This window comes from Malaya genurostris, chromosome 2, assembly GCF_030247185.1.
Source record: "Malaya genurostris strain Urasoe2022 chromosome 2, Malgen_1.1, whole genome shotgun sequence".
In the NCBI taxonomy this organism is placed as follows: Eukaryota; Metazoa; Arthropoda; class Insecta; order Diptera; family Culicidae; genus Malaya; species Malaya genurostris.
In genome coordinates this window covers 791,776-804,777 of record NC_080571.1, presented here as the reverse complement: position 1 = coordinate 804,777, position 13,002 = coordinate 791,776, and the positions used below count along the sequence as shown (strand labels likewise).

At 36.6% G+C, this 13,002-nt stretch overlaps 2 protein-coding genes across 4 annotated transcripts in view; both read right to left on the bottom strand.

The window, feature by feature from the left end:
• LOC131432712 (putative tyramine receptor 2) overlaps positions 1-13,002 on the bottom strand; it is a 213,876-nt gene that overhangs the window by 73,913 nt on the left and 126,961 nt on the right. The window lies entirely within an intron of this gene.
• LOC131432893 (uncharacterized) lies at positions 3,761-5,273 on the bottom strand. Its single transcript, XM_058599468.1, has 4 exons — positions 5,124-5,273; positions 4,565-5,070; positions 4,387-4,497; positions 3,761-4,321 (listed from the first exon to the last, which is right to left on the bottom strand). Exons 1-4 carry the CDS (start codon positions 5,271-5,273, stop codon positions 4,183-4,185), a joined length of 906 nt encoding a protein of 301 aa, XP_058455451.1. The 3' UTR covers positions 3,761-4,182.

The window sequence follows — 13,002 nt, the reverse complement described above, 5'->3', positions numbered from 1 at the left end:
CAAATTATTTTGGAGGCATGATACAGCTGACCACAAAGCACTTTTTTGGTGTAAAATGGTCAGTAAAATCGATTCCATGCATTTAGATGGAGCGCACGAAACGCTATCATGTTCATTTTACCCTAACTTCCCTTTTTGTACTGCTTTGTATTCAAGCTTAACTATATAACATAAAACCGAAGAACTTGCAGAGAGCGAATAGAGTTTTTCTGGTGTAAAAAAGTCTTACAAGACGATAGCATATTTGAAACTATAACAGCAGCAAACTCGTTGTACCGTTTTACCCCATTTCTTTTCTAGTTATAATATTCAGTTGAAATATGATCTACAATCCAAAAGCAGATCCAGTACGATCTATCAATATTGATTCATATTACGTAGAAAACATATGTGATCCAATCAAACACAATGGGAATGACAGAACTAGCCGGTTTAACCCGTTTTACCCCGATTTGTATCAAAATGGTTAAACTTTCTTTCGCATACCGAAAGCAGTCTAATTGCGGTTGATGAAAATCGATTGATATTACGAAGAAAGGCGCAAAAATAAGATTACAAATGGATTCAATGACCGCAAGAATCTTGTTATATCGTTTTACCCCAATTTATTTCATAAGTCGTATCAATCTGTCGTAGACAAATCGCTGTCAGCAGAAGACACTGACGGTGATGAGAAAATAGAGAAGTAATTTTCTGTGCAAAAAAAAACGAAAGAATGAAAGCATATTTTTTCACTTTAATTTTTTTTTAATAATTTTTAAAATCAACGTACATTGATCATGTTACTGCGAAAATATTCAAAGAGCTGCTTAAGCCAATGCGTATTTTCAACAAAATGTTAGTATAATATAACCTGTTTTATCAATAATCGATTCGACCAGACTCCTTTCAGGATTCAGGAAAATTTTACCTTAAAACTGTTATAAAACCTCCAATGACAGTTGAAAACCATTAAATGTATTTGGATCGTTGAAGTTTTTTACGTAATATGGACCAATATTGATAGTTTGTATTGGATCTGCTTCCGAATGGTAGATCAAAAGGCTGAATTAAAAAAATAGTAAGGCTCAATTGAAAACAATAGGGTAAAACGGTATAACATAATTCGTGCGGCCATTGAATTCATTTGTAATCTTATTTTTAGGTCTTTCTTCGTAATATCAATCGATTTTCATCAACCGAAATCAGCCTGCTTTCGAAATACGAAAGAAAGTTTACCCATAGATACAACTTATGACATACATTGGACAAAAGAGGGTTAAACGGACTAGTACTGTCATACCACTTATGTGTACTTGGATCACTGAAGTTTTCTACGTAATATGAACCAATATTGACAGATCATATTGGAGTTGCTTCGGGATTGTAAATCTGCATTCAACATAAATTTATATTTGTGGAAAAATTGGGGTAAAACGTTGTAGCGCGAAGAATGCGATCATGGAGACTATCTGTTAATTATCTTATTTATGAACATGTCAGGAATACCTTCCGATTGATCGAATTCAAATTTTTCCAGAGTTTCACAGTTAGTTTTCGAAGTAAAGTCAGAAAAAAGAGGAATTTCAGTAAAACGGGCATGATAGTGAATTTTGCGGATCTTCTAACTACCATAAATCGTTTCTACGGAAAAATTTGCATAAGAAATACTAACTTTGAAAATATTTGCTTAGGTTTTTTAAAAAATTACTGAGCAAAGTCGCGTTTTTGATCTGTGCAACGTATTAGAATTCCTCATCGATCAGATAAAATTGGAGAATTGCATTCATCACTTCTTGCTCGGAAAGTGTTTTCCAATTCGAAATGTTTCACTATACTGAGAGAGACATTATTGCAAGATGACATCACCAATGAACTCATGATGATTAAAGTTCATGTTTGACATGTACCGATGGTTTGTTTACATTTCCAATAACATGTTTCTAAATTAAAATGAACACGTAAACAAACCACCGCTAGTTGTCAAATGATGTTCATTCAGTGAACTTTTTGAGTTTATATCATGTTCGTGCAAAACCTAATTATGGCACAATACAATAAGGTCGGTAGTAAAAGTTTTAACACACATTTCCAATCGATACTGAAGGCATCGTGTGGGATAGAATCCCAAAAACCTGTTTTATTCACCTAGTGGTGAAATGATGCCTTTCTCATGTATAATATTGTGGAATTCTATTCAAAAATTTTCTCTTCGATTTTTTAAAGAAACCAAGAGATTGTTTGTGCATTAACTAGAATAACATACAGAATAAAACAGTGCTTTGATTGCGTAGGTCATTCTTAAGAAAACGAAGTGGCATGACATACAAATTCTACGAGTATGCACTCTTAACTACGATTTAAGTGTTTGTTGCATCAATTGACCCTAAGATTGGGAATAACGGTTTAGAGTCAAGTTTATAACATTTTTTTTACGGTTTTTGTTCCCCAGTTTAAGTGACGGTGTACAATATTGAACACACTTTACCCTATAACTCCGGAACCGGAAGTCGGATCCGGATAAAATTCAGGAATTCCATATGGGACCGGAAGACCTTTCATTTGAATCTAATTTTGTTGAAATCGGTCAAACCATCGCTGAGAAAAGTGAGTGAGATCCATTTTGGTATATATGACCACTATTTCCGGTACTTCCGGAACTGGATACCGGGAACCAGGATAGTCGGAATCGGTTTGTTTAGTTGCCTACTGATAATGACTATCGATTGGTGTAGTTTTGAGACCAGTTTAGAAATTTTTTACGTGTTTGTTTCGCCGGTTTAAGTGACGGTGTACAATATTGAACACACTTTACCCTATAACTCCGGAACCGGAAGTCGGATCCGGATAAAATTCAGGAATTCCATATGGGACCGGAAGACCTTTCATTTGAATCTAATTTTGTTGAAATCGGTCAAACCATCGCTGAGAAAAGTGAGTGAGATCCATTTTGGTATATATGACCACTATTTCCGGTACTTCCGGAACTGGATACCGGGAACCAGGATAGTCGGAATCGGTTTGTTTAGTTGCCTACTGATAATGACTATCGATTGGTGTAGTTTTGAGACCAGTTTAGAAATTTTTTACGTGTTTGTTTCGCCGGTTTAAGTGACGGTGTACAATATTGAACACACTTTACCCTATAACTCCGGAACCGGAAGTCGGATCCGGATGAAACTCAGGAATTCCATATGGAACCAGAAGACCTTTCATTTGAATCTAAGTTTGTGGAAATCGTAAAACCATCGCTGAGAAAAGTGAGTGAGGTCCATTTTGGTATATATGACCACTATTTCCGGTACTGCCGGAACCGGATACCGGCAACCAGGATAGCCGCAATCGGTTTGTTTAGTTGCCTACTGATAATGACTATCGATTGGTGTAGTTTTGAGACCAGTTTAGAAATTTTTTACGTGTTTTGTTTCGCCGGTTTAAGTGACGGTGTACAATATTGAACACACTTTACCCTATAACTCCGGAACCGGAAGTCGGATCCGGATGAAATTCAGGAATTCCGTATGGGACCACGAAACCTTTCATTTGAATCTAAGTTTGTCAAAATCGGTTCAGCCATCTCCGAGAAAACCTAGTGAGATTATTTGACACATACACACACAGACATTGCTCAGCTCGATGAACTGAGTCCCTCCGGGCCAATTTTCACTAGTCGGTTTTTCAAGTGATTGCATAACCTTTTTTATATGAGAAAGGCAAAAATGTTTCCTGTCTCGCTTAGACTGGTGATTTCCCATGTGAGGTGTGTCAACGCTTGCTGTGATTCTTGATTTTATTTTTTTTTTCCACAGAGCAAAAAAATTGAAATTACTTTCGTGAATCATAAATGAACTTTATTCCTATCTATCGAATGATTCATGGTTTCAAATCAAAATTACCTGACTAATAGTATTTGAGCACAAGCTCATGAAGATATAGGAAAGCTCTTTCAGATATCAGCATGAAGAAAAAAATACTTGTTACGACATTCACTTTCAACGCAAAACTTCTATCTCTTTTTCCCGTTGGCTCCAGGGGTGGGTGAAAATAACCTTTGAGAATATCAGGTAACGAATCCCGGCGGAATCTTCCATCATATTTATACTGACAGGAAGCGTGTCTGCTTGTCAGTACAGAGGAAGCGGAAAACAGTGTCTAACCTTAAGTGAGTGGAAGAAGATTATCTAGCAGTCGGTGTACATTTTATTATCTAACAAATTTTCCGAACAAGATTAAATAAACGATGCTTATGGGACATTTTTTTCCATATAATTTATGACAATCACGACTCTCCTCCCTCATGGCAGAGCTGTACTCATCCTGAAGCTCTTCGTGCAACGGTATTCTGAAATGATAACAAAAAAAACATTTTGATCGTTTAAAGCCAGCTATTTTATCAAGTAAACTTACCTGAAAACAATCTGAATAATGTCCATAATCATCGATTTTCCCGGTGGTAAAAAATATTTGCGCACTTCGCAAATCGCTCTCAGAATGCAAGATTTCATCGGGAAATCGAATCTAATAAAACGAATAGTGACAAAATGTACTACCGGAAACAAGCCAGACAGTGTCAAATTTTCGATACCTTTCACCAATTTCCGTCTCCAAAGAATGGTACAGCTCTCGCCGCTCCCGGTAGTGATAAAAATGCTCCCAATCACGATGTCGACTTGTATTGAACGGATCATTCACTTCCGGAAATTCATAACCAACAGGAAGATGGGTCGGTCGATCATATCGAGATGGATTGTAAGGAGACCAGTCCGACTGGTCTTGTTCGTAGCCGGCTGGAATCCACGTCTCGGGATGATCTTTCAGATACTGTTGAATCTCTATTGAGGACAGTTCCGGTTCATCATGGTGAAGTTCGGTTTGCATTTCCAAGGGAAGCGGTGTTGGAGATGAAGGATTTGACACCATAACAGGACCCGTTTTTGACACCTCTTCCGGCAGCATAGCCGTTTCACCTAATCTCAACGAAGATATCCGATAGCGATAGTCGGGGAGAGGATGATAAAGGTCCAACTCAGCCAGTACGAAGTAGCCTCCCGGACCTTTGAAAATTAAGCCTTTTGTTCCTGCCACGGTGAACTGCAATTGAAGTGCAAATTATGTGTACTTCCGGTGGTGGCAGTTGTACTCACCAACAGTTGCGCATTTATCGGAAACAACAAAAAACGCTTAGCTCTAAACAACGTGCCAACGGTTGTGTCACCGGGCAAACTTCTGTGAGCCACTTTTCCGGTGCCGAGTGAAGCAACCGTTGCCAGAAGAAGCAACCAATGTTGCACCATGCTGTTCATAATATCCGAAATCTCGCTGGGTCGAAAAGGTACTGAACCGAAAATAGTCGATTTTGAAGTTAAGGTCCATTGATGCAGAAGATATGCGTGATTATTAAGGCCTGAGTAATGAGGTGTAAAACGGGTCATTTGTTACATAAAACATTTCGTTTCTAGTTAGAAGTTTTCATTGAACACAAATCTCAGTACATATACGAAATATGTGTTAACGATTAACACCATTCCACCACCCAGAAATATGCGACCCAATTCTCGATAGAAATCAAAATCTTCCGACACCGTTCAGCATGGCGCGTGGTATTTGTCGTTTATTGTCTGATATATCGGCTCTTGGCTGTAATAGAAAACACACACACAAATCCGTTCCGCACCACCGAGGGTTCGGTGAAAGTGTTAAACCATGAATCAAACCCATTCGGCGCCCGGTCGATTCATATGCTGGATAGGCATTTGGCGTCCTTCAGCATCCAGATAAAATCAAATCGATACCATTTGGATGTTTTGGTTGAATTGAATTACTTTCGATGGTATCCGGTGAATGCGTATCGCAATTTCAAAATTGCTTTTTTTTGTCGTTCCCCATTTCATTTTCAACAAATCCGCGATTTATAAATTTTGTTTCGATACTAAACAATGTAAAATGTGAGCTTTATTTTGTATGACAGGCAACGGAAAAAGGCCTTCATAATTGAATGCTGGAAATTGGGTCGCATACGAGACAATTCACGTCAAATGACTGAATTTTACACTGATGCCATAAATGTAATAGTAATGTGGTAGAGTGCGTAAATGCTCTTTTTATTTCATAAAGTTTTATTTTTCTTCTCGGCTCGTTTTATTGCTGAATCTCGTTGCTATTTTCCTCCTTGGAGGAAGAAGGTGCTCACATTGCTATCCAGCGAATGAAGGGGGAGTAGTGGTTCGCTATTCACACTCCCGTCCGTTATTACCTTTATTTGTCCGGGAGTTGAGAGCGTTGCTAGCTGCAGATGTACCTTATTCTAAATGAAATACAGATGATAGATTTTCGTTGATGACTGCCACAGAAGTACTAGGATTATTTGGGACCAGTGTACAGAAAATACCGTTGTCATTCGAAATAGATGTTTTCTCGTCCAGTTTATCACAAGGCTTACCGTAGTGAGCAGCGTTTTGGTAATATTAACATGTAACCCTTTGATTCTCGTAAGTAACAAGTGATTTACTCGGAATCTTTGAGTCCTAAAGTCACATAAGAAGGTGTAGTTTTTCATAAGCACATACTTAACAAACGTACATGCAGAAAAACGAGAAAACAGTTTTTTCATGCTTCCTTAGAGAATCTCTCCGTACTGGGAAATAGTTCTTCGAACACTTCTATCGCATTATCCTTCATATGAACTGGCAGTGTTGGTGATTGCTGAAAATTTGACAGAAGCTGCTATATTGCTATCTATATTGTATACAACATTTTCAATCCGGTAGAAGATGCTACAAGAACTCGAGTCTCGCAATGCATGAACCGCGAGAGAATTTTTCTACATTTCTTCGCTCCACTTCATACTCTGAGTATTTCACGGCCCCTGAAAAAAATTACAGTCTGAGAATGATCGTTGCTGTGTGGAATTTTCCAAGAGAGAATCGCAAGTTGACAATTATCGCAGAAAATCGAATCGATGATTCAACTTGATGATTCTCGTACTAGGTTGCAATATTTAAAAACCCTTGTGTGGAGCATTCATAGACATTTTCATGGACACAAATTATACAAAGGTTATATGCACATAGTTAGAATAAGCGGCAATAGTAAAATGATTCTATCGCAATTTTCAACTGCCTGTATAGAATCGGATCGCGAAACGAGAATAAGCGACCGATTGTTACTTCAGAGAGGATCCCCACAGCAGCGTGCTAACCTTTGATTCTCAGACAGGTCATCGAGAGAAATTCGGTCTCGCACTGGTGTCTATTATATGTTAAATGAGCCATGCCGGGGTTTTGTTGTTGCGATGATATCCGTCTCTCTTTGATGGCACTGATTCAATCGTGTGAAGAGTTGCTGGTGAGCGTTCTTTGATACGATATAAACTGGTATGTTGTACACTAAGGTCTCTTTTTACACGGGGGTTACGTACCGTGTTAAAAAAATCCGTGTAAAAGAAAACCGTGTTAATTGCGGAAACCGTGCAAAAAAAAACGCGTTTCACAATAAAAACGGAAATCTAAAAAACAGCCAGAGGTTACCAGAAGGGTCCAGTCATACTTGATAAAACACATTGGATGATAAATTAAAATTAGAACACTTAGAAAACGCGTTGTGCGATAAGCAAATTAATCTAAATGGCTCATGCTTTCTGTATAATGCATTCAGTTGTCAAAAAAACGACAATACTATCAAATTAGAACGTTCGACTAAAGAAGTGCTAGTTATACCACCAATGAACACTTTCACTACAAATCAAGCTTGAGAATCAGTTCTTTCCAATTCCGAAGGTACGTTTACTACAAACACTAACGATCTTAACCGTCATTTTCAACTAAACTGAGTGAAAGACATGGGTATTGGATGAAGATCTATGCACGCAGAGACAGAATTAAAGGGGAAGAATTCATAGAGATGAATATAAATCAAATTAGAAAAGGTATTACTATGTGTAACGCTCGTATATTTTTTACGAAAAACAGTACATTTGGCGTAAAAATCAAGGAAATACAGTACATCGACTATGAAAATACACTACATTTTACAGTACGCTTTTTTCTAAAAATAGTGAATAAAAAACAAAAGCAAATAAATTTGATCAGCATCTTACGAGGAAAACAGATTGAAAAAATGACATGCGAATACAATTATGTAATAAAAACCGCGAAAAAGCCATCACAGAGATGGGACTCGAATCCGTAGGAAGCCAAATACGGGTAAATCTTTTTTCCTATTAAACTATCCTGCATGTGAGACACACATACAAACAGCCTAACTGAACATAAGAACCGAGCATGTTCATTTGTAGTCATTTCTCAATAAAAATCCCTCCGCAAGGTGTTTCAGCCCTCAATTAGTCCGTGTTTTTGTATGTTTCACATGCAAAACGATTTAGGAGGATAGGAACTATTTTCGGGTTCGAGTACCGTCTCTGCGGTAGCTTTTTCGCGGTTTTCATCACACAGTTGAATTCGCATATCATGTAAAACTTACTTAATACGGCCCTATGTCTTAACAAGACTAAACAAATCGTTCAAAGCAAGTTCATAAACTCAATTATTTTTTATTTCCTTTTTGGAGCATTTTAAAATTCGTCAAAAACTGAAAAATGTGCGAAAGTAATAATAACATTTTGTGAGAAGCGGATGTTTTTGATAATGATTTTGGTTCAGAGTATATTTTCTTCTTGGTTGAGACATTTTTCTTTTTTTTTTAATCATTAAAGTTTCGCTTGATTGTTGTGACGCGCTCTGAACAAGAATTAATAATGAAAAAATTTGTATGTGTTGTTGTTGTGTTCTCATTCACATTCGCTACGTGTTGTTACTGTTCTTGTACTGCCACATATCAAAATTCGATGCGTTGAAGATTTAAAATTCTGTATTAAACTTAGCGTGAAAAATACAGAACATTTCAGTGTAAAAATACAGTACAAATTAAAATACAGTAGATTTGAGGGTAGAAAACAGTACACAGTATTTGAGTCGAAAATACAGTACAATACTGTAAAATACAGTACGGATACGAGCGTTAACTATGTGTCATGCTGAAGCAACTCATTTCATCGGCGTAAACCATAATACTACTAGAGCTAAATCATTCAAATGGGTATGAAATACTGTACTGATCGATATGATGAAGAGTTGAAGTAAATTTGTCTAGTTCTTCAACGCTCCGAAATTCTCGATGATATCAATGACGATGCTGACATCATACACCACAACTGAACGGAAGAGACGTTGTCGTGTAATTTACGACAGGGGTTCAAGATCTGAAGGCTGATTAATCATTTTATGGAACGACAGTCAATACTCCCGTGAATTTTGAATGAATGATTTTAGTTAACTTTCAAACTTTAAATTAACTCTCATAATCGTTTTCTTACAGACAACCTGTTCCCTTTTTTTAAATTTTTCTCAATAAAACAAATGACAATTCTTTTTTAAACTCTCATGAGAAACCGTGTACATTAAAACCGTGTTAATTCCGGAGTCCGTGTAATAAAAGCCGTGTATAAAAAAAACTGTGCGAAAAAAAAAACCGTGTAAAAAGAGACCTTAGTGTACTTGATGTTTTCATGCTCCACAGATGTGAAGCACATTGTTATTATCTTTAGTGAAATAAACTGGATGTAAACAACATTAAACCTTAAAGTTCTTGTATCGAAGGCCGAATTTTGCACTACCTTAAGTCAACCACAATTCGAGGTGTACACGATACTGGTAGCTTTCGTGGGTAGGTGTTGAAAAAACTAAGAACTGTATTTGAAAACAGTGCAACTGAAAAAAAGCACCATTGAAATCTTATTCGAAATCTGATATTTTTTAAACGCCCAGGGATTAAATACACATATGCTAGCTATGTTTCTGCATAGCTACCCGAATCTGGAACTTAACACTACCCGGGTAGAAGTGATTTGCAAACCAATAACAAGTTTTATTTTTAAAACTGAACATCTCAATGGTAGAAAATAACATTATTTAGTTTGATATAAGAGCTAAAATATCAAAATTCATAACAAAGTCTTCGTGAGAAAATGTCAACAAAATATAAAATTCTGTCATTGTAATATCAAACCAAAAACAAAATATTTAGAGAGGAAGAATTTTTCAGTTATTTTATATTCTAGCAGTCAGATTTAAATAATATAATAAGAATTTCTCTTATCTGATTCTGATGCAGTTTATTCAATTGTATTTTGTTTGAAGATAGAACTACTGGATCAATTGTACTTAATAAAATAACTAATTTCGATGCTGAACAGTTAAATATCAAGTGTCGCTATGATAACACAGAAACCTCAAGACAAGATATGTTGGTAAAATTTGTTATTATTTTGATCTTTGTTTTTCATTTACATCATTAATTCTATGCAGCACTTGCGCCATCATTCTTATACACTTTCATCTACTCTTTCTTCAAATCGTTTTCGTTTTAGTACACGGAGAACCCGCAGATCACAAAATTACAATATTGCAATTGTTGTTTCACGCCCTAGTTGTTTCAACTAAAATGTTGTTGATTTAACTAACATATCTGTTGATTTTGACATAACCATTCAGGTAACCGAAATAGTTGTATTCAAATGCTGTCACTTGGCGGAGAACGAAGACAGCAAAAGGCAGAACAAAAAACCTCTTCATTTCACCAGAAGCGTTTCATATTGAAAATTTTCAATGGTAAATGAACGTCATTTATGTTAGTTACTTAGTGGCCGTTTTATGTAAGTGAAAGTATGCAGAAGAATATAAAAGTTAATTGTTGTTTTTCCATGTGTTAAATAGATATTCCTACAGTATAAATGTTTTAATTTCATCTGAGAGTAATGTATTCTAGGACAGTTCATGTCAATGTTATTAAAACCGCTTAACGTTAAAAAATTTGCTGCTAAAGTGAAGTGGTACTATTTGTATTTTCTTGAAAGTGTATCTGTAGCATTAGGTTTACCAGCGAGCCATTCTGCAAGTGAAGGGAAAATTTCCAAATTCCCTGTGACCATTTTTCTGGTGAGTTCCCTTTTCAGAATTGTAATCTTTTGCTGCATTTCTATATCCTTTGTGAGTTTAGTGATAAAGATATAAGCAGTTAATTAGGTAAAATTTCGTTGTTCAAGCAGTGAACGATTAGCTGCCTCTGAAGAGGCTAACAGTAAAAAATATTTATTGCAATTGGCGTTTTAAGTTCAAATAACTGAAGAATTGGTTGAAACAACTGAGACATGTTTTTGCTTTCATGCATACAAGTAACTTTGCTGGGATTGTGTCTTTGCTCAATTGCACGAGTGACATCTCATTGAAACGTTTCATTGTTCGCTCAGGGTGTTTGGCATTGCTCAACTGAAACGTTTCATTACTTGTTTGTGGTACGTGTTTTTGTTGAGTGTCGTTGCTAAGCTGCCAGCACGATAAATAAAAAATGACAGATTAGTTAAAACAACAGTCGATTAGTTGTACCAAATTTTAACCAATCAAAATCAGAAAAACAACTAATATTTTAGTTGTTTTGCGATCGCTGGCTTTTCCGTGTAGACCCTCACTATTTCCTGAAGCTTTCTCTTTACAATCGTCCGGATTTTCACTACTGGGTGCAATACTTGTAAGTTTAGCGGATTTGCTTCATTCAGCACAAAAACAACATCGTTAGCATCGTACCACTCCAACACCGGGTTCGCGCAATGGCACGATGACAGATCGCGCCAACACAGAGATTCATCTTCGTTGGAACGGAGGAAGGACAACAGGCACTTATGGGGGTATTCTTCTTTACTTATTTGACCGTTGATACAGATCTTTTCAAAATTATAAGGCCACCCTCGGATTTCAAGTTTTCGTGTGATTAACTCAACGATGGCAATCGATGAAGAATGACACAAATACAAGCAAAACATTTTCGTATCGCATATTTGTTGACAAACAAAGCCGAAGCACCTGAAGTTAGTAATTATCCCTTTTCAAAACTATGAGGCCACCTTGTATGTTTATCAGTTTGTGTTGAATATAGTGATTATAAATATCATTTTTATTCACTTAACAGCGTTATGTGACTACGGGAAAGCGAAAAAGACTAAATCAACAAGAAAATTGAAGGAGAAATATGGTCGTAGCAGATATGCGGTCTCAAATTTTCTGAAAAATCCAGCAAAGTATGGTCAGAATAAAAATGCAGGACGCAAAATGAAACTGTCAGAGAGAGATACTCTTAGAATTGTCAATAACTCTACAAATTCTACCTTGAGTTGTTCACAAATCCGCACTGAACTTAAGTTGGAAGCTTCTTTTTCGACGGTTTGGAGGGCATTAAAACTTTCTCCCAACATAGTTCGAGCTTGCCGGATTTAAATCCAATTGATAATCTCTGGGGTATTATGGTACGACAAATTTATGCCGACAATCGTAAATTTTCATTACAAGAGGTAAAAAGTGCTATTCTTCAGTCTTGGGAAGCTATTGAACTGGCAACACTGCAGAAATTGGTGCAAAGTATGCCAAATTGTATTTTTCAGACAATAAATCGTTCCGGTGGAGCAACGGATCATTAGATGCTTTTTGTTGCTTATTTTAATCATCCGAACCTCAATAAACTGCAAGTGGCCTTATAATTGCGAAAAGCCATTTTTCCTTAAAAACGTTTTATCACAAAAGTTTTTCAGCGAAATCAACCAACTCTTTGACTCACGTTCGTGATTTGCAAACTAATTTCATGTTCCATTGAAAAAAAAATCCTAAAACTATATTCCTTTTTTTGTATCTTGAAATTTATGGGTGGCCTTATAATTTTGAAAAGGTCTGTAGTGTCGATCATTATTTACGGCTAGCTGAATTTACTGCATCCTCAGATCGCCTGCCATACCAAGTACTTCTTGAAAAATCATAAGCTTTTCTTCTTTCAAAACTTCTTCGGAACATCCAGGTAGGACATGCTGACGAAAACCTCCAGATCGGGGAATCTGCTCGGTGTCCGCTTTATTGTAAGTTTCGTCATCAATTACGATGCATTTCGGCTACATTAACTACACTGTTTATTTGTTCGGTTAGGCCG

Bases quoted from the DNA above. Each gene is read 5' to 3' on its own strand.
- LOC131432893 (XM_058599468.1), bottom strand. From the start codon at position 5,273: ATGGTGCAACATTGGTTGCTTCTTCTGGCAACGGTTGCTTCACTCGGC. The intron at 5,071-5,123 runs GTGAGTACAACT...CTTCAATTGCAG, and splicing joins CGATAAATGCGCAACTGTTG to TTCACCGTGGCAGGAACAAA. The intron at 4,322-4,386 runs GTAAGTTTACTT...TTATCATTTCAG, and splicing joins ATTATTCAGATTGTTTTCAG to AATACCGTTGCACGAAGAGC.